A 20,788-nucleotide genomic window follows, 5' to 3' on the forward strand; every position below is an offset into this window, starting at 1 on the left:
TCACCACCGCCGTGTGTGCCAGGCCGTCGCTCAGCTTGCACCTTTTCCTTGCGACTGATTGGCATGAGCAGGCGGATGCAAGCCAAGCTCAAGACCACCATTCCCACTCCCACCACCTCGATGGGGTGACATCGCATCTGGCCCATCTGACCAATCCCTGGCCGCCCATGCATATAGGATGCTGTCACAATTCAGATCCCGACCCCAGATAGAGACGGCACAAGACGGGGAAAGAGAAAATAGCATTTAGGTTGCGTACCGTGCCGTCACCCGCCTCTCCAGATCTCGCACTGCGAAACGCGCGTTGTGATTCTCGGGCATATTTCGACTGCTTCTTCACTTTTGGTCAGTCGACGGTGATGGTGTTGAGGAAGGGAAGAAGACAAGACAAAAAGAAAGACCCAGCGCCGGCTCTGGACTTACATGTGCTTATATCGCTAGCTTAGCTCAGATGATTTGCTGCTGGGAGTGAACACCCAAAACCACACCGTTCGCAATTTTACTTCGACTTACATCTGCATTACATATAGTTGTATGTGCACTAGCAGCTCGTGTAACGTGCATCATGCGCATGACCCCCCATGGCCATCATCGCCAGTGCATGTCCTGATATCTGCCCCGACATCGAACCACTGCCGCCTTCCTACTTCCAGGCTTGGGCCGCCGCGAAACCTCAGCAGGCAGAAGCAAGAAATACCGCCCACCGCCGCCGAGCATAAGAACGACGAGTTCCGATTGGGGTAGCCCGCAGCTGCAGTGAGACGCCTGTCTGCATCTGTCTAGCTAGGCCCGAAAGGAAACGGCCGCGGTCCAATCAAGAAGCCATGGGCGTATCAGCTCTCGTCTTCCAGCTCTCTCATGCCGATCCCTTATCAAAATCCCTGGCGTCACCTGCCCACCGCCTGCTCCGTTTGCATCCGGTCGGAGTGATTCGTCCTCCCCGGATTTCCCTCCAGAAGATCGAATGTTAACATCGTGATATAATGGCTTGACATCAGCGAGATCCGAGCTTCGAGCTTCTCCTCGTCCCGTCTTACCCCGCGTTGTTGCGTGCTTTTGTCTGAGACACCCCTGTATGACCAAGCCACCCATCCGAAATGTAGCCTTAACGTCTTTTGAACTACCCGATCGGCTCGGTGAGGTCGACTTTTCCACGCGCTTACCTCGTTCCAGAGGAGGAAATCCGGAGCTCGCGCTGCAGAGTGCCCGCCCGCCTCCGGTGAAATCCCCTCACACAAGCCACCGGTCTAGTCTAGACTTAGACCCGGGAATAGTGTAGATCGCATTGAGTTGTCGAGCGGACAATTGACCTCTAATACGCTGGGCTCATTGACATCAGTTGAAACATATGCTATCCCATGTTGGTCCCATTAAAGGTGTCTTACTCGATTTCGACTCGGGAATACTGGCACTGACTGGTTAGCTCAAGCGCCGATCTCGATTCCTTGTTTCCAGTGCGGTGGGCGAACCCTTCGTCCAACTCCATATTATGCATGTGGAATATCTATCCACATGAGTGGGTGATCATAATGGTGGGATGCTGGGCTCCTGTGGAGATATCACTACTCCTGACCAGATGGTTTTCGAGACAAGACGAGGGGCATAATTTGGTATTCGCGGAGTGTCACTTATAATCTCAAGAGAGCTGGGTAGATGAATGGGGTTCTACACTCCTTCGGATATCTAACAGTCAGACTATGCTTTTCATCGAGGTATGAAGTGATAACGAACGTCCTTGATCTGATTGGCCTTCTCATGATTGACAGCCTCATCATATAAGAAAAGATTCAAGGCAAAGGAGCACACGCAGACAAAAGACATAAGGTCAAGGAATGATTTAATTAACTGGATATAAAGTACATACATATTAATAAAGTATACCTAAAAACTAAAAATACATACAATAAACGTAACACATAACCCCCAACCCAACGCACCACACACACACACACGCAACGCCACATAACCCATGATATACATATATATATACAAACATTTCAATCATCACTCATGGGTGGCTTGAGCCATAATCGTTTCTAATACCGACGATATCCTTTTTCTTCTACCTTGGACTCTTTGAAAATGAGAACCCAGATTTTACACCAGTTTTACGTGACTATCTATACGGCTTCTCCTCCATTCCGTCTCTTTTGCCATACATGACAGGAAATAACGGAGGTATATAGCTTTTCGTCTTTGGGTCAAGCCAATGAATGACCTTACTCAGACATGACCAAAGCAAGCAAAGCCATGCGACAGTAAAGACCATATCTCATCTGTGAAAAACGCCAGTCAGCATGGTTTCATACTTGAAGGGGAGGGGATGGGTGGCGGACTTACCTGTCGGAAATAAGCGGCTCTCTGGTCGAAATCAACCTCCTCTGCCACTTCCTCGTTTCTAGGCAGCGGGTGCAAGACCACCATGCTGCTCTTGGCATGCTTCAACGTTCCGTTGTCGATGCGGTATGAGTTCTTGACACGCTCGTACTCCTCGACACTTGGGAACCTCTCCTTCTGAACACGGGTGCAGTACAGAACATCACTACGGGCCAAGATCTCCGGCGTAAGCTCTTCAGATTCGCAAAGCAGTTGGCCAGAGGCCACCAATTGCTCGCGCACCTTGGGTGGCAGGGCAAGAGACTTGGGAGCAACCAGCTGGACGTGAACCTGATAGTGCTGGAGGAGGTACACCAGGGAGTGGACGGGGCGGCCGTACAGCAGGTCACCAACGAAGGTTATGGTCAGGCCCTTTACGGTTCCAAGTTCTTCACGAATAGTGAAGAGGTCCAGGAAGGCCTGAGTGGGGTGCTCCTTGCTACCGTTTCCACCATTGATGACAGGCACAGGACTGTATTTCCTGGCAACGTCCACACAGCTCTCCTCCGGATGACGCAGAACAATGGCATCCGTGTAGCAGGCCATCGTTCTGATAGTGTCCTGAAGTGTCTCTCCCTTTTGAACTGATGATTGCCCGGTAGCAATGGGGATGACCCTTCCACCAAGACGCTGCATAGCAGCGTCAAAAGACGCAGAAGTACGCGTCGAGGGCTCGTAGAACAGGGTTGCAAGAACTCGGCCTTGAAGCACATCCAACACGCCTTCACGCTGAACACCCAGGCGCATCTCTTGGGCCACAGTAAAGAGAATATGCAGGTCAGAGCGCGTGTACTGAGTTACGGAGAGGACGTGGCTGTTCTTGAAAGACGACGACTGCCTCAACAGCTGCTTCAGGGAGTTGGTCGAAGGTCGCACCATGGAAAGAGACGGACCGAAGTCTTCGCCTGCAGCAGTGCTCTTTCGGGCGCTGTCTGCCAATGACTCCAGTGGCTGCTGCCTTGAGAATGGTCGCTGGGGGGTGGCGAACGAATCGCGTCTCACACGCTGGCCCTCGAAGGATTGCACAAGGGGTTTCACCGCAGGCGACATAGGCGGCGGCGGCATGCTACCATGTGTCGACATATCCTTACCCAATGGCGCAAGGGGCAACATGGCGCCATCGAGGCAGACGGTCTCGTCGTTGAAGGTCACTCGCTGAACAGCGCCACGCATGGTACGACCGGCAAATGGCGACCATGACTTGGACGAAGTTGGCACGGTGTAGGGACGGTCAATTTCCACTTCGACCACAGTACCGACCTGCTCATGGAGCTCGAATATCTGCTTCGGGTTATCATACAGGCGAGTCTTGATATCATCAACCGTCAGCCTGCCCTCGGTTACAGAAGTCAGAAGCAGCGGAAGAGCATCGGCGATACCGAATGAGGGATCGACCGAGGCCTCTTTGCCTCGAGCCAGCTGATAAGGCAGGCTGCCAACGGAGAAAACGTCGATGGTGCTCAAGTGGTTCCACAAAGCCTTCTGGTCTTCCTCAGTTGGGAGACCCGGGCAGTCGGGGCAATCCTTCTGAGACAAGTAGAGTGAGAAGATTGAAACGTCGCAAGTGACGTTCAGGCCCTTCGCCTTGCTCAGAGCGATGATACGGATATCCTCCTTGGTTGTCACACTGGTAACGTGAATACGTCTGCTGTGCAAGCTGGCTAGCAGCAAGATCGAGGCAAGGTCTGAAGTCTTGGCATCCGTCAGGATGGGCTTGTGGGTGGGCCAGGAGTCGAAGTGCGCAGTCACCGCTGCAACCTTGCTGATGTTGTCCGACAGGTGGTTGAAGGGGATGAAGAGCGATCCAACTTCGGATGCAACGTGGCTGATTTGATCGGCGTTCTCTGAAGTGGCGCTCACAGAGTAGTTGAAGTCGCAGTATACACCGCCCTTGCTGTTGTGCTGAGCAAGCTTCAATGTCTTGGCATCTGTAATAGAGCCTTCAATGCCCATGGGCATCACACGAATCATAGTGAAGCCCGAGGCAATGGAAGCCTTGGTCACGGCCTGCAGATCATGCTGGCCCTGCGAGACAAGACCAGGAACAAAGGCCGCAATGTTGATAAGACCAGGAAGAACGATCGTTCGGTGACTTGTCTGATAGTCACGGGTGCTGACGTCGAGCTCGAAGTGTCGGGCGAGGGCCTCAACAAGGATCTTGGCATTCTTGACGTTGGTGACGAGAGGGACCTGGTAGTCAACCGCCATTCGCCGGGTTTGGTAACCCTTACTCATGTAGTTGGCGGGTCGGCGGTATTTGTTGTTCGACGGAAGGTTGATGTAGAGATCAATCATGTTCTTGGCCAGATGCTGAGTCAGGGAGAACTCGTGCCTTTGGTCATCTTCCTCGTTGCCAAGGACTTCCAGATACTGGACAGGGATGTCATGCTCCTGAAGGAAATCGGCAGTACCTGCAGTGGCGTACAGCTTGTAGCCCAGACGCTGTAATTTGGCAATGGCAGGGAGCATCTCCTTCTTATCCTTGTAAGAACCGATAGAAAGGAGAATGTTCTTCCTCGGGATCTTGAACCCAGTAGACATCAGTGCCTTCAAGTAAGCCTCGTATTTGTCCATGCCGAAAGATGCAACCTCTCCGGTAGACGCCATCTCAACACCCAGAACGGGATCAGCACCCGAAAGACGGGAGAAACTGAACTGAGGCACCTTGACTCCGACACAGTCGGGAGCGATGTGGGTTGGCGGGTACTCGAGGTACGGCACGCCCATGATTGCCTTAGTAGCCATCTCGATAAGGTCGACACCCATGACCTTGGATACGAAGGGGAACGAACGAGAAGCACGAACGTTGCATTCAATGACCTTGATGTCGTTATCTTTCGCAATGAATTGAATGTTGAACGGGCCAGTAACGTTGAGCGCCGCACCAATCTTGCGTGTAGCTTCCTCAATGCGTTCAATGGTGGTTCGCTCGAGATCCTGGGGTGGCAGAATGAGGGTGGCATCACCCGAGTGGACACCTGCGTTCTCAACGTGCTCCGAGATGAAGTGACCAGTAACCTTACCATCTCTCGCAACGGCATCCATCTCGATCTCCTTGGCATTCTCGATGTACTTGGTAATGACAACGGGGTGGTCGCGAGACACATCAGCGGCTTGCTGAAGGTACGACTCCAGATCGGCCTCGGAGTAGACAGTGTTCATCGCCGCTCCAGACAAGACGTAAGACGGACGAACCAGCACGGGATAGGTGACCTTAGAGCAGAAAGACTTGGCTTCTTCGAAGCTGGTCAACTCCTTCCAGGTCGGCTGATCGACTCCTATCCGGTCCAGCATACGAGAGAACTTATATCGGTTTTCGGCGGTGTCGATCATTTCAGGAGACGTTCCGAGCACTTTAACGCCTGATCGGAGCAGTGGAAGCGCAATGTTGTTAGGGGTTTGGCCACCCATAGCTCCCAGAACTCCGGCAGCGGACTCCATTTGGTAAATATCAAGAACTGTTTCGACGTTGATGTTCTCGAAATACAGCCTATCGGCCTCATCGTAATCTGTGGAGACGGTTTCTGGGTTGTAGTTGACCATGACCGTCTTGAATCCAGATTCACGGAGTGTGCGGATAGCACGGACAGAGCACCAATCGAACTCGACCGATGAACCGATGCGGTAAACACCGGAACCAAGCACCATAACACCATGGTCCTCGAAGTTGATATCATGCTCGGAGGCGTTGTAGGTCATGTAAAGATAGTTGGTGAAGGCAGGGAACTCTGCGGCGACGGTATCGATCTGCTTGACGAAGGGCGTGATGCCGGCCTCGAGACGCATGCGGCGGACAGCGAGCTCGTTGGAATCCCAGAACTTGGCGAGCTGGCGATCGCTGTAACCAAGGCGCTTGGCCTGGAGCAGGAGATCCGGTCGGCTGTTGATCTCCGTGGTGCCAAATTTGGACATCTGCTTGGCGAAATCGGTGAGGCCCATGAGCTTGTGCAGGAACCACTTGTCGATCTTGGTGAGCTCCCAGATTCTGTCGACTGTGTAACCAGTATGCATAGCATTGGCGATGGCGAAGAGACGCTGGTCGGAGGGGGTTTGAAGCTCGTCATCAATGGACATGAGAGCTTTAGTCTCGCCGAAACCCAAGTTGTGGAAGTCGATGGCCCGGATGGCTTTCTGAATAGCTTCTTCGAAGCTCCTGCCAATGCTCATAACTTCACCGACACTCTTCATGGATGAACCAAGCTGAGTAGACACTCTGGTGAATTTCTTGAGATCCCATCGGGGCATCTTCACCACAACGTAATCCAGAGAAGGCTCGAAGCATGCGCACGTAACCTTGGTGACACTGTTCTTGATCTCCTTCAGGGGGATGTTGAGACCAAGCTTAGCCGCGATGAAAGCCAATGGATAACCGGTGGCCTTGGACGCAAGAGCCGAAGATCGAGACAATCTAGCATTGACTTCGATGATACAGTATTCCTTCGAGTCGGGGTTGAGAGCATACTGAATGTTGCATTCTCCAACAACGCCGAGATGGCGAATGACATTGACGGCTGTCGTACGGAGCATGTTGTAGTCTTCGTCGGAGAGGGTTTGCGAAGGAGCGACGACAATGGAATCACCAGTATGGATACCGAGAGGATCGAAGTTCTCCATGTTACATACAGTAATGCAGTTGTCCTGGGCATCACGGACAACTTCGTACTCAATCTCCTTCCATCCCTTCATGGATCGCTCGATAAGCACCTGAGGGCTGGCGGCCAAGGCCTTGTTGCAGAGATCGAGGAGCTCAGGCTCGTTGTTAGCGAAACCACTTCCCAGACCACCAAGGGCGTAAGCAGCTCGGACAATGACTGGGAAGCCGATGTCTTTGACGACACGCATGGCTTCGTCGACACTGCTGGCAGAAGCCGACTTGGCACACTTCTCGCCAATCGACTCCATGCTGCGGGCAAAGAGCTCTCGGTCCTCGGTGGTGATGATGGTATCAATGGGAGTTCCCAGGACCTTGACGCCGAGCGCCTCGAACTCGTCCTTGAGTTGAATACCAACTTGGAGCGCTGTCTGGCCACCAAAGGTAACGTAGATTGCGTCAGGTCGCTCATGCTTAATGACCTTTCGGACAAAGTCGGCTGTGACAGGTAAGAAATAGACCTTATCGGCCAAGCCCTTTGATGTTTGAATGGTCGCAATGTTGGGGTTGATGAGGACCGTGTAGATGTTCTCCTCCTTGAGCGCCTTGATAGCTTGACTGCCAGAGTAATCGAATTCTCCAGCTTGACCAATGCTCAGACCTCCACTTCCGAGAACCAGGATCTTCTTGACGCTGACCTTGGGGTGAAGTGCCTCGTTCTCCAAAGTAGTGCCTCCGGGGAACTTTACCGGAGCACTGAGGAGGCTCTGGTCCTTGGCGCAGTCGACAATGGTGTTGATGAAGACATCAAAGAGGAACTCAGTATCGCGGGGACCAGGGGTGCTCTCAGGGTGGAACTGAACACTGAAGTAAGGCTTGCTAACGTGCATGATACCTTCGTTGCTGCCATCGTTGGCGTTGACGAAAAGCTCCTGCCAGTCAGAGGACAACGACTTGGCATCGACCTCATAACCGTGGTTCTGAGAAGTGATGTGACATTTTCCAGTCATCATACTGGTACAGGGGATGTTGTGTCCACGGTTACCAAACTTCATCTTCTTTGTTGTGGCTCCGGTCGCGCGTGCGAGCAGTTGGTGTCCGAGACAGATACCGAAGACGGGGGTCCGGTTGATCTCCATGGTCGCAGAGATGTTCTTGATTGTCTGCTCCAAGACGGCAGGATCACCGGGACCGTTGGAGATGAAGAGACCGTCGTACTGCTTTCCGGCCTCGGTAGAAAAGTCGTAATCCCAGGGGCACACCATAACCTCGACTCCGCGCTTTAGGAAACACCTGAGCTGGTTGTATTTCATACCTACGTCGAGGCAGAGCACCCTCAGATTCCGGCCTGAAGGGTGCTTCAGGGCGTTCTCGGGCTTGGGCGAGTACAGCTTCGCAGTTTTGATGGAAACTAGGCAAGGGTGAGCAAGGATCTTTGAATCACCGCGGAGGCCAACTTACCCTCGGCGACAAGGTTCTTCTCGTTGGGGTTCACCCATTCGACCTCTTCGAAGTGTGACTTCCAGCCCTCTTGGCTGACTCCCCGAGGGCCCACGGTCGTGTCTGACTTCTGCAACAGCATGCGACCGGGCATGCTCCCCTTTATTCTTAGCTTCTTGGTCAGGGCTCGGGTATCGACACCATAAATGGCGGGGACACCCTGCTCCTTGAGCCATGTGCCGAGCGAGGAGGTGGCGAGGTAGTGGGAGTATTGTTCGCCAGAGTAGGAGGCAATAATCAGGCCAGCGATGTGGATTTGGTTCGACTCGAAGTATTCGAGATCACCGAGGAGCTCGTCGATCTTTTCGCGCGAGGGGACACCATAGTTACCGACCTCGGGGAAGGTGGTTACCAGGATCTGGCCACGGTAGGAGGGGTCGGTGACGGACTCGGGGTAGCCCACCATGCCGGTCTGGAAAACAGCCTCTCCGGCGATGCTCTTCTTAGCACCGAAGCTGTAGCCCTGGTAGACGGAGCCATCTTCGAGCTCGAGGCACATGAGCCCCTCATCGTTGTCACCAACGATCCGCGCGGTGGCGGGTTGGTGGAAGACTGCAGCCATTGTTCTGCCGTTTGAACCCCGCGGTAGGATTCAATTAGGGGGTATAGAAAAGACAAGACACAGACAGAGGGAGAGACACAACGGCCCACGTGAGACAAGGGCGCGGTAGTGAGGAACACTGACGCCGATGCACCTCAGCAGCGCTCGAGGGAGGGGTGAGCTTCCTAGGAGCCGTAAGTGCGCTTGTAGATGCCGCAATATCAGATGCTCATAACGCCGCTGTGGTGGATTCTCAGTATCTCCAGGGCACAAGGGCTGTCTGGAGAGAACAAAATAACAAGAAGAAGAAAATAAGAGGAGGGGAAAAATCTTGGGTCAGGGTGCTGGTATATCTACCAACGACAGAGAAGTCACTTGTGAACGACCTCCAGAACTTTTTTTCACACCTCCCCGCAACGGCAGCCAAGTGGGGGTGGTAGCCCCGATCTACAGCCCTGGGACCAATGAAACTCTGCAAGACGACGACCGACGACGACCGACGACTCATGAGGCAAAGGCTAGATGGCAGCCAGCCAGGGTCTTTCAGGTGGGATGAAGGGGATTGCCCAACCACACGTCGAGGATAAAACCCTTTTGTAGCCGTTTCCTGCAGGTGCTGGGTGCATCTCTCTGCGAGCGGTGGTGGTGTGAGGACTTGAAGCAGGCGGTGGGCGACACACCCTTGTGGTTGCTTTGGTGTTTGGTGGGATGCGTGCCAAGATGTAACCCAGCTCTAGAATCTGCCCGGATGCACCCATACATCACGGCTGTCAGGGCAAAGTATAATATAATGCCTTCAGATGCAGCCTCAACTTGCCTCAACCAACCTCTCTGGCAGCAGTCTCCATTCACTGACAACATCCGTTGGATACATGCACGTATACCGTCGCAGAAGCCTTCCAATCCAGATTTGATAAGGCTGTCTGTCGCATCGCCCCAGAGTCCTCCTCCCGATAACCGGAGATGACGTATTGCGGAGTAATGAAAATTGTTCGCCAGTTTTAACATTGCGTGTGCGCTAGCACAGCTAGTACAATATCGATGTATAATTAATCGAATGAACCCCGGTTTATCAATAAGCCAAAACAAGCTTTAAAAAGCATCGCCCACAGAGCTCCCCACCAAGAAACCTTTGCGATGGGATGGGATGGGATGTGAGAATAAACCGTGGAAAGTAGAATTCATTATCCGTACGTGAGCGCATTCCCGCATAAACTGTATGTATGTCACTTATTACCGATCCTGTCGTCAGCGACTCCGCTGCCAGCTTTAATCACCCCTGCAACTCCGATATGGGCGCCATGGTTTTCGCAGCGCTGCCGCGGCCCTGTGAACCCCCCGTCTCATTGCCCTGATAGTAATAGCTCGACGACATGTCCGAGACCGAGGTATTCGATTCACGACTGTCGCGCCTGCTGCATTTGCTCTGGAGGTGCCCGGAATGATGAAGGACTCTTCTGTCGAAATACCCCATTTGCACGCCCCCTGTGGCAGCAGAGGCTAGATCTGGCGATACCGAGACAATGGTCGATGAGTCCGCCGGTAGTTCCGGCTTGAACCACTCTTCTACGTGGTTCCCGGTGCCGGCTGCCGCCATCGACGGGCGGCCGGGGCTATCGCTGTTGGTCCAAGAGGGGGCGGCGGGAGGGGAAGGGGGGAAGGCTCACGTGCTGCCGTCATTGGTCCTGGGATATTGTCCTCGGTGGGTGGTCGTGGTTTAGTAGCGGCGGCCCGGTTGATATCCCCAGACAACTTCCTGCGTCGTCGCTGCATAGTCATGGCAAGGAAGAAGATGGCGCTGCTGACCAACACAGCAAGGATCACGCCGACTGCTATACCGGCTTTAGCGCCCGTGGGAAGGCCATGGTCTGACCCATCCGACGCTTTGGCAGCAGACACGGGGAAGTCTGTGGGCGTGAAAGAAGCGGAACTGGTAATATGCGCTGTCTTCACCAAGGGGGAACCAGTATGGGAGGGAACAATAACCGTAATGGTTGAGCTAAGCGCAACCGTACTAAAGCCATCTCCTGTGCGAGGAGAAGTCGTCTGTTTGAACGAGGGAGACGGCTCATGGCCTTTCACGAACAAGACAGTCTGCCCCAATGCCGTGGGCAGCGTGGCCACGGCCTCGATGGTGGGCTTTTGGCGGAACAGGCCCTGGTAATCCGGGTCCGAGCAGGAGCAGGGTGGGGGGAACCCCCGTCATCTCCGTCTTGGCCGCATCTCCGGTACAGCCCGCCCATAGCTCGTCGGGCTTCGAGTTATCGTCCGAGTCCTGGCAGCGTACCAGGCCGACGATTTGCTGGTCTGCGAATTTCCCTTTGTGCGGACACGCGCCTGCCACGCTCCCGAAGCCTGGGTCTGTACAGCCCGCTATGTAGGTCGTGCCGCCGCTGTTTCCTATGTAGATATATAGAGTGAGTCGATACGTATCCGTATAGCAATGCCGTGGCTTATACTCCATAGTGGGTTTTCTCTGGAGCGGGGCGCTTGTAAAGATTCATCATACCATCGGGATGGAAACAGACGGAACCCTCCAGACAAACATCGCCTTTAAAACAGCATGTATAGGCCGCGTTGGCCGCATTCCCGCATGGAATAAACGTTTCGGCCGCTTTCCGATTGGTGGCGAAATAGCATGTGCCGTTAGAGATGAACAGGTCCGAGTCACTCATTGTCGGCGATATAACTGGCAACTGGGTACACTACACATAAGTAGGCAGGCAACTTCAATCACCCTTCGTGAGATGCGGAGAGAGGAAGACCCCACGAAGCGTACGATAGATGGGTTGGGTGCAAAAATCACATAGACACCACTTCCCCCAAGACGGTTGGTTTGCTCCTACATGGCATCTTGGGGGCGGAACATCAACCCTTACATCCAGTCGTTATGTACTGCCATGGAGCCGAGAACGGAAACGATCCTGCCCTGCATCGACGAGAATTATGTATGCACTCAGGTACTGGGATGGGCAAGTCAGAGGAGTCCGAACCAGTGTGTACTTCAATCACCCGTTGCAGACCAGGATCAAATCAAAGGAAAGCTTTTACTCGAGAACCTTCAAGTTTGTCGAAAGAAAAATGCCATCCCAGTATTGAATATAATATAGCATCTAATTTCTTCTCTCCTCTGATTAGTTCCCGTTGAGTTATTGTCGCTACGTTGAAATAGTTGGAATGTGCTGTGTATTGCTGAGATCACTCCTGTCGGGACCTGTGGTTTGCATTGCATTCTATTCCGAGTTTGACTCGGTTGAGAGGAACCCGATTGCTCCACAACTCGGGTGCCCTGTCATCGCACTTCGGCTCCTCACAGAGCACAAAGAGGGAGGGATGCCAAGAATCATGCAAGGGGGCAATAATGCAAGAAATTGTGGGAAAATAATCCCTTCAGACGCAGTGTTGTTGGCGTTGCACAATGATTCAGGTCACAAATAGTCACAACGAAGCATGCAAAAGGACAAAGTTTATTCTGATGGTTTTTTTATTGGATATTTCTATCATCGTTGGTTTCTAATCTATCCTGGGGTATTGATAGTCTAATATGAAACCAAATGCGGAAGATTTTGGCAAAGGGTATTACCCTCAACATCATGCCATGTAAAAAATAGGGAATCGTAAGATGGGTAATTGAGGAAGAGAAAATGTGAAAGTATGACTCGCTCCAGGATGGACAATAAAGTCTAGTCCAACCTGCCAATCGTGGTATCATAAAAAAATGCTTAGCATATTAAACGCACTGGGCGTAAAAGCAATCTGGATCATGATCTGATCAACTCGTCTAACTCATCAAGGCGTTGTTGTTGTCGGTCTTCATGGTAGGAGAGTCGCCCTCCTTCTCGCTAACTCGCGGCTTGTTGACGTCGTCATCCGAGCTGAAGCCATTGTCGCGTGCCCATGAGCGAACCTCGTCATGAGACAGCTTAGGCAGTTGCTTAGCAGCGTGGACGTAGCTCTTGTTCTCCTCAAAGCCCTTGGCGAAGATAATGTCGATTTCTTCCAAGGTGCGACCAGCTGTTTCGGGATACAAGAAGTAGAGGATGGGGATGAAGAGAGCGTTCAGAACGGCGAAGAAGAGGTATGTACCCCAGCCAATCGACCTGATGAGAACAGGGGTGATCATGACAATGAAGAAGTTCCACAGCCAGTTGGATGTCGTCGAGAGGGCGTTGGCCTTCGCACGAGTCTTGAGAGGGTTGATCTCGGCAGGGTACAACCAAGGGAGGGGAAGCCAAGTAGCGCCGAAGAAAGCGATGTAAGTGAAAAGGCCGACACCAGCACCTTTGCCGGCTTCAGTCGTGTCGGGGATCAAAGCTCCGAAAACCAAGACCATGGAGAGGCATTGTCCGATGGATCCAATGATGAAAAGCTTGCGACGGCCGACGCGCTCGACGGCAAACCAAGAAGTGGTAGCAAATGCAGAGTACACAACCATGTTCACACCACCAAGTAGCAAGGCGAGGTTGTGGCTAGTTCCAATGGATCGTTCGAAGAGAATGGGGAAGTAGTAGATGACAGCATTGCAACCCGACAGTTGTTGCATCATTTGAGAGCCAGCGCCGAGAAGGAGACGGCGGAGGTGTTGGGTGCGGCCGTTGGTGGTAAGCTCTCGCATGGGGGTAACCCCGCCCTTGTGACCGGTTGCACGGATGGCATCCACGAACACGCTGAGCTCTTTCTGGACTTCTTCGTCGTCACGGTGCTTGCCTTGGAGGGCAGCTATCACAGTGGTGGCATCGGCCGTTCGATCCTTGGTCAGGAGCCAGCGAGGTGATTCAGGGAGACGCAGCATCAAGACGAGGACAACCATAGCGAATGCGCACTGGAACGCAATAGGGAAGCGCCAGACGAAGGCAGCGGGGCCGTAAGTGCATCCGTAGTCGATCCAGTAGGCGATCAAAGTACCAATGGCTACGTTGCCGCCCTCAATGCAGATGAGCTTTCCGCGGTTGTGGGGAGGGCAGCACTCGGCCTGGTAGGTAGGGACTGTTGCAGTATTGATTCCGTTGCCAATCTATAAAGTAGTGTTAGTTAATCTGGGATATAAATGGTTCTGAAAGCAAAGATAGCTTGGACTTACACCTGTGATACATCTGCCAATAATGAACTGTGCTGTTGCGCCGTAGTTGGGGCCGACACTCGAAATCTGAATAATAACACCGATGATCATGACAATACCGCCAATGAAGATGGACTTGCGACGGCCGAGCTGGTCACCACAGGCGAGCATAAAGCAAGCACCAATGAAACATCCGATAGCGTAGATAGCGGTAACGAAACCTTCCCAGGTCTCATCGCCACGAACCTCCGGGAAAGCGTCCATGAAAGAAGGGTCGGCGATAATACCAGCCATGACACCTTGATCATAACCGAAGAGGAGGAAGTCGGTAGTTGCGACGACAGTGATCATCTTTTGGAGGGTTTTGCCCGAGGTGCCCCAATAGGTTGGGACACCGGCATCGTTGTCTTTAGCACCAGTGCGAATCATTGTGTCGGTGGTCGATGGTGGTCGAGATTGCTGGAGAGAAGTCTGGGGGTTCCCCAGGTCCGTTTATATATAGCCATGATCGAGAAATTCCCATCCTCGTCATAAGGGTCCTCAGAATAGAGTATCGCGAACAAAGGAACGGCCAAGATAAGAGATTTCAGAACAACGTCATAGTGGTCCACAGATGTAGGTTGGACGTGGAGTTGGGAAGAGTTGTTGAAAGGTAGGAAATCGAGTCATATTCTCCACTATCAGGCCCCATCGTGGAGTGGCGATGGAGTCGAGCGCGGAGTTGCCAAGCCCCAGGTTACCTTTGATACCGACGTACCGCCGGGCGTAGTGTGCCCCAAAAAACCCACAATTGCCCATAATTGCCCCGGAGACCGGACTACACTGGATCACGACAGACCGCGGAGTGTATGTAAGTAGGGTGACCAGATCTCACCATGGTCCCCCTTTCTGGTCCCTTGGTGTGGGATCGCAGCAGACCCTGAGTGCAGACGCCGGCGAAGTCTGGCAAGCATCCAAACCTGCTCTGGCCGTAAAGTTCTCAGCTTGAACATGCCAACAACCCGTCCAGAGAAGAAGAAAAACGCTCTATTGCGCTGCCGCTGAGATAAGCTTATCTTCCCGCTTGGGTCCATGCTTGTCAGAAGGTTTCTCGGGTTCCCATTTCTGGCATCCATCAAGACAAAACGCCAGCTGCTGGCGCTTCTGCCACAAAGAGCGGCAAACCGGCAGATCCCAATCCCCAGACTCAAACAGGGTGGTAACGCCGACCAGGCCGACCATAGCAATCCACATTCCTCCTAGTTGTTATTTGTCAAGAGTATTCAAACCCCCTGGGGACTAAGGAAGCATGTGCGAGAGCGCTTCTCCATCGAGCGAGCAAGGCCGAGCTGCGAGCAGACTGATGCAAAAAATAAAAGGGTCTGCAGTATGCGGTCAACATGCCATTTCCCACCAGGACAAGAGCAAGTACCTGCTTGGCGTAAGGAAGAGAGGCTTTGGCCAGTTATCTTGGCGACTTGGGTTCTGACTTGGGCTGCTCCTGAACAGTACATAGCAGAAGCAGCCCACAATTCAGTCCACAATTCCTTCGACCTCTTTACGATCAGCGTGCAGCAATCACAGGTGAAATTGTCCCAAGACTGGTACGGCGCGTGTATTTTTCGTAGAATGATGTCAATGGTGGTAAAGGTTTTCTAGGTAGTGGTATTGGTGCCGGAGCCAACGACAGGCCGACCCACACAAAAGCTGAATGTGTGATCGATGCAGACTGTCTGGGCTTAGGCTGGATTTCAGACGGTGATGGGCTGTTGGATGGGTGACCTAAGCCATCGAGAGACGGGTGGAATCGGCGCCGACACCCTGCACCCAAATTTTCATGGCTATCCGAAATAGGGTTCTTGGAAGCCCAAGAAATTGCGGGATAGCGATTCAAACTTCTCCATTCTTTCCTGGTCGCGTACTAATACTAATATTGGCAAGACATTACGGTTGCCAAGGGACGTTACTTGGATGGCTGGTGTCTGTCCTGTTTGAGCTGTTTGGGATTGAAGAAAAAGGTGGTGCTCGGCGGATCTCCGAGCTGAGTGCAAGGTTGGAGGTTGTTGGGTTTCGGGTGCTTGGACCATTTCTCCTCAATCTTTATCCCCCTCGCCCCCTCCATTTGCTTCGTGGGGGTTACCAATGCATTTACTGGAGCTGAGGGTGAGTTTTTGTGGTGTCCAACCGCCAACCGTTCGCCCTGGGTGAAGATCATGTGATTTTTCCTGTCAACACCGAACAATGCGTGTCACGATATGCTGTATCTGTATGCAGGCCATTCAAATCTTTGGTTCTGAGGCCCATCTGGCGGCTCGTGACAGCCTCGTCACCGTACATATCGTAGTTTACTGGATGGAACATGAGGTTAGCTGATTGATGCTGGGCTGCAAGAAAATCACCAGGTACATGACGTCATTCCGCAGAGCCTCATGGGCTGAGGCTTCTGCACCATAGTGTTGAATCATCGTCATGCCGATAACAGCTTCGTAGAAAATACGCCACGTGAGTAGGCACACAACCCACAAGGCTGGCTTTTGTTCGGCATCGCAGTAATCTGCCTCAGAAAACATTTTTGCGTGTTCATGCTCTCCCTGCCTCGGCTTTCTCATTGTCAGCCAAGAGTGTCCGGTCGCGTGGCCCAACTCACCACCCAACTCGTCGTTCGCCGCGCCATGGCAACTTCGCGGGAACCCGCGCCGTGGCGTGACTTGTTCATGGAGCATGCTGCGAATATGAGCCCACCTGAATTCGTGCTCAGCACCATCAGGCGCGTTCCAGCATCGTCTGCGAGCTTTGGCATCAACGACGGCCACGGTTTCTGCCTTACCCCGCGAGCCCGTACGTGCGTCTATCGCGGCATGTGGGCCTCCTTGCCAGTCAATCCCAAGAATGACGCCGAGCTCAATCCGGATATGTACGAGGCCGACTTGCTTACCTTTACCACCGACGTGCGCATGGACAAGATGCCCGAACTGTGGGAAAACGGGGTAGTACCAGCTGCGGGAGGGGATGCCCTAGAGGGCAATGGCGCGTCGACCGGCTCGGGCGGTGGTGGGCCGGTCGAAGCCGTCTTCTGGGCCAAGGAGCCGATGGTGCAATGGCGGATTCGCGGCAAGGCCATTGTCGTGGGGCCTGATATTGAGGAGTCCGACGGTGGGAGGGCCGCCCAGAAAGCACTTATGTCTCGAATGAGGAAAAAGGAAAGTGCCAGTGACGATCAATGGAGCTTCGCGAAAGAAGTCACCGCACATTTCGGCAACCTGAGCCCGGGGATGCGAGGGTCGTTCAAGAACCCACCGCCTGGCACTCCAGTTGGTTCACCGGTTGATGATGGTCTAGAACTGGGCCAGAAGGTTACGAATGTGCAGGACAATATTGCTAGGAAGAACTTCAGGGTTGTTGTCATCGTCCCCTATGAAGTCGATCGTACGGACCTTTCAGACCCCGAAAGGGGCAGACGATGGATCTACAAACTTACCACGGACCAAAAGACCGAATCAGGAAGCACCGAAGGAAGCTGGGAGAAAGTCGAGGTATGGCCTTGAGTTTAATCTGACAAGTGGGTGGGTGTGGGTTGGTCCTCGCTTCAAAGCTGTTCATAGCAAGTTAAGGGGGCTATATTGCTACTGATCTGGTCAGATATGAGATCATGCATGCAGGAGCGAACGGCATTAGTAGACGGCAGAGACTCAGACAGGCATGTAACGATTCTGCAATATTCATTTCTACATAATCGCCCTTTCTTACCAGACCAACTTAATCAGAGCCTTTGGCAATGATGGAAACGTCTCCCAACTACATGACCTGAGTTGAAATGCTGAAGTGGTACAGAACGGGTAGTGCTCGGTCATACTAGGTAGATTAATAAAAGAAAAGAAAGTATCGACACTAATGCCGGTATAGAAGCCAGACACTACTGAATCTGATGCACCCAGCATCCACCTATGCGATTCAATGGTGTGTTACACACCGCCAAATGAGCCACCCGGTCTCGCAATTGCTCATATCGTATCCGTGTCGCGATCGAGAGCTGGAGCCCTATCGTATCTAGTAAACATAGAAGTCTATATCAAAGGTGCCTTTGGCGATTCAACTCTACGGCTAGGTTTTGCTGTCTTCGTTCTTCATACATCATCACCTTCCTTGCTATGCGCCAACTATGCGCCGAGTCTGCCGAGTCCCAGGCCAAAAGTACAACTTGGATGTAGGGACATATGTTTTGCAGGCCCTCTATCCTGAGCCGGCAAACGAGACAATAAGTTATTCGTGCCTAAGGTCGAGTCCTTTGTGTGATTTGACTGAATGACCTGGCGGACTGCAGATGCGTACTGAAACAAACCGCCGGTGTGGATGTCTACCACCGGCGTTTTAGCCGCAAGCAACGGGACCGATTCGGCCAAAAACATGGACGCCTTCGGTCTGCGGCGCCATGGCTTTCTCTATCGGTCATTTTGGCAATAAGACGACGGCAGCCCCATGCCGGGCGTCACTTGGAAACATTCCCAAAGACCGATCGCATTGGGCCCTTCCTGGAGGACATAGCTACCGATGTTTGCGCTTTAAGAATTAAGAATTACCGGACATCGCTTGCCCGAAACGAAAACCGGGCTGCTCGGCAATATCTCACCCAATAGGCACGCATGGATATGTATACATATGGTGACAAGTGACGGTTCCTGAAGCTTGATGCTTATACAACCGGGTAGCACAACATTATGCTTTCCCTCCCATCTCAACTGCGCGTCAGGCCGCATCGCACCAGCCGGCCCAAGTAGGTACAGCACCATGCATTGATCATTGAATTGATGCGTTTGTGCACAGTGACATGTACATGCTTGTCGCTCAAATCGATTGTCCATTGCAGCAGCAATATAGCACACGGCTCGCCAACCACCCAGCCACATCTACATATGCAAAGTCGTGTTGTGCGCGAGGCCCCAGCACTTGCCTCATCAAGAGTGGCGGGACTCGATGCGCGGAGTTTTGCTGCACATACCAGCCAATTCTTGACGACAGTGTATGGAGCTTTCGGGGCGCTTGCATTTTGGCGTCGGACCGTGGTCGTCTGCGACATACCGAATTTTGCAGATACGCGATTCCAAATCTGCGTCAAGGGGCAACGGGATTATCCCGCTCACTGTTGAGATAATATGAGAGTCAAATCAACACCAACTACGTACTGATTTGGTATGCAAAGCACCCAAGGGTTTGAGGAAAGCTGCGAGGCACACACGTTATTTGCAGAAGATCGCCCGGTAATCTAACACAAGTGATGTCTTGCAACATCTTTCAGATGTTGAGATGATATCGCATTGCAGTTAGGAACTTTTATGCGTCGACTTGGCAAATTGACACCACCATCCTATCGGTTGGCGCTGGCCTGCCAGAAGCCTGCCACCTGCAGTACTCGTCTCGGCTGCGGAAACGTTAGAATGAATGTACGGTACTTTTGTCCTTCCGCTCCCCCTTCCCGTTCAACCCCCTGCACATCCTGTACGCTATGGAGAGATCAGCAAAGCCGCTGGCAAGCATGCAATGCGACTTGGCAACGAGCCGTTTTACCTAAACAGGCAATGGCTGGGTGACGAGGAGTTCCACCGCGGCGCAACGCAACTCTTTCCCACGCACTCCGACCTGCCGAGTCGACCCTTCGATTGTCGTGTCCAGAGAAGCATGAAGGTCAGGACTCTAGGGTAAGCAGTACGATCGAAGCTGGAACAAAAGAGATGCGATGCAGGCAATGAGCGAGATTTCCAGAATGAGCTAATTGGTTACCCTACTGAGCAGGCATCTATGCACTCGCAGTAAATCGATGGGCCAGATGGGGAAGCGAGGAGCCAAGACTTGCCGAGCAATATGTCGTGTATTTCCCCCGAGACCACTTACCCCCCTCCTCCCCAGGCACACTATGCCATTTTGATATCGATTATTGTCTATCAGTGGACATCGAAGGACGTTTTACTTACGAAATCACGCATACACGCGTACATATCGGTTTCATCCTACATACCTAGATACGTGTGGATGCGAAAATGACAATTGCACTCAGAACTGCCTGCATTAATTCCCTCTCCCATCCGAGGCAGCATGCGGTTTCCAAGAAAAAAGATCAGACCTACTCGCCAGGAAGGCGCAGAAAAGAGTTTACAAGCATTACTGATACATATACATACATACATCAACAGTTCATAAGGGACGTGTGTGCAAGGTGCGTGTCAATAATTAACGACTGGCGGCACCATTGTGAAAGTGTCATTCAACCAAAATGTTCCAGTCTGTGGTTGTGGTTGGACTCTTACCGCACCGTGCATCGTCCTTGTGACGATCACTTTTTGACGATGTGACCTCGACTCTTGGTTCTATCGCCGGCGAGGCCGTAAATAGAGGATACAGTAGTACTGGCAGCTATATAACACATTGCGTTATCGTGATCTTTCAGCCTATAGCAGTGGGGGAATGGGTTCTGGAATGGGGGACGATGAGATACGATAACGTTGAATCTGACACGAAGATGCGGGAAGACATCGATGCGGCGATGATAGTCGGTCAAGCTCGCAGGGGTTCGATACAGCTTCGGCCGAGTCGAGTAACACACAGCGGGCGATGGCAGCACAAGACGGCGTTGGCTACTGAATATAGTTGACAGTATCCACGATAGACAGGGCACTTGTTCCTATTTCGCCGAATGATTATAGAAACAACAGCTTCACGGTGGTGTCGCTGCGCGCTGCGTGTGTACAAC

General features: G+C 52.6%; 4 protein-coding genes across 4 annotated transcripts; 1 reads left to right on the top strand and 3 right to left on the bottom strand.

The window, feature by feature from the left end:
* Positions 1-2,219: 2,219 nt before the first annotated feature.
* On the bottom strand, positions 2,220-9,029 carry PG998_004156 (protein pyrABCN; the record flags this gene model as incomplete). Its single annotated transcript, XM_066870974.1, has 3 exons — positions 2,220-2,276; positions 2,341-8,378; positions 8,429-9,029. The coding sequence occupies 3 exons, from the start codon at positions 9,027-9,029 to the stop codon at positions 2,220-2,222; spliced, it is 6,696 nt and encodes a 2,231-aa protein (XP_066734724.1).
* Positions 9,030-10,574: 1,545 nt separating this feature from the next.
* Positions 10,575-11,683, bottom strand: PG998_004157 (uncharacterized protein; the record flags this gene model as incomplete). Its single annotated transcript, XM_066870975.1, has 3 exons — positions 10,575-11,165; positions 11,296-11,408; positions 11,518-11,683. The coding sequence occupies 3 exons, from the start codon at positions 11,681-11,683 to the stop codon at positions 10,575-10,577; spliced, it is 870 nt and encodes a 289-aa protein (XP_066734725.1).
* Positions 11,684-12,789: 1,106 nt separating this feature from the next.
* On the bottom strand, positions 12,790-14,496 carry PG998_004158 (uncharacterized protein; the record flags this gene model as incomplete). Its single annotated transcript, XM_066870976.1, has 2 exons — positions 12,790-14,022; positions 14,089-14,496. The coding sequence occupies 2 exons, from the start codon at positions 14,494-14,496 to the stop codon at positions 12,790-12,792; spliced, it is 1,641 nt and encodes a 546-aa protein (XP_066734726.1).
* A 2,222-nt stretch (positions 14,497-16,718) lies between these two features.
* On the top strand, positions 16,719-17,591 carry PG998_004159 (zn 2cys6 transcription factor; the record flags this gene model as incomplete). Its single annotated transcript, XM_066870977.1, has 1 exon — positions 16,719-17,591. The coding sequence occupies one exon, from the start codon at positions 16,719-16,721 to the stop codon at positions 17,589-17,591; it is 873 nt and encodes a 290-aa protein (XP_066734727.1).
* Positions 17,592-20,788: the final 3,197 nt, after the last annotated feature.

The sequence above is a fragment of the Apiospora kogelbergensis genome (genome assembly GCF_038363985.1).
Source record: "Apiospora kogelbergensis strain CBS 113332 chromosome Unknown utg000002l_segment0_segment0, whole genome shotgun sequence".
NCBI classification, from domain to species: Eukaryota; Fungi; Ascomycota; class Sordariomycetes; order Amphisphaeriales; family Apiosporaceae; genus Apiospora; species Apiospora kogelbergensis.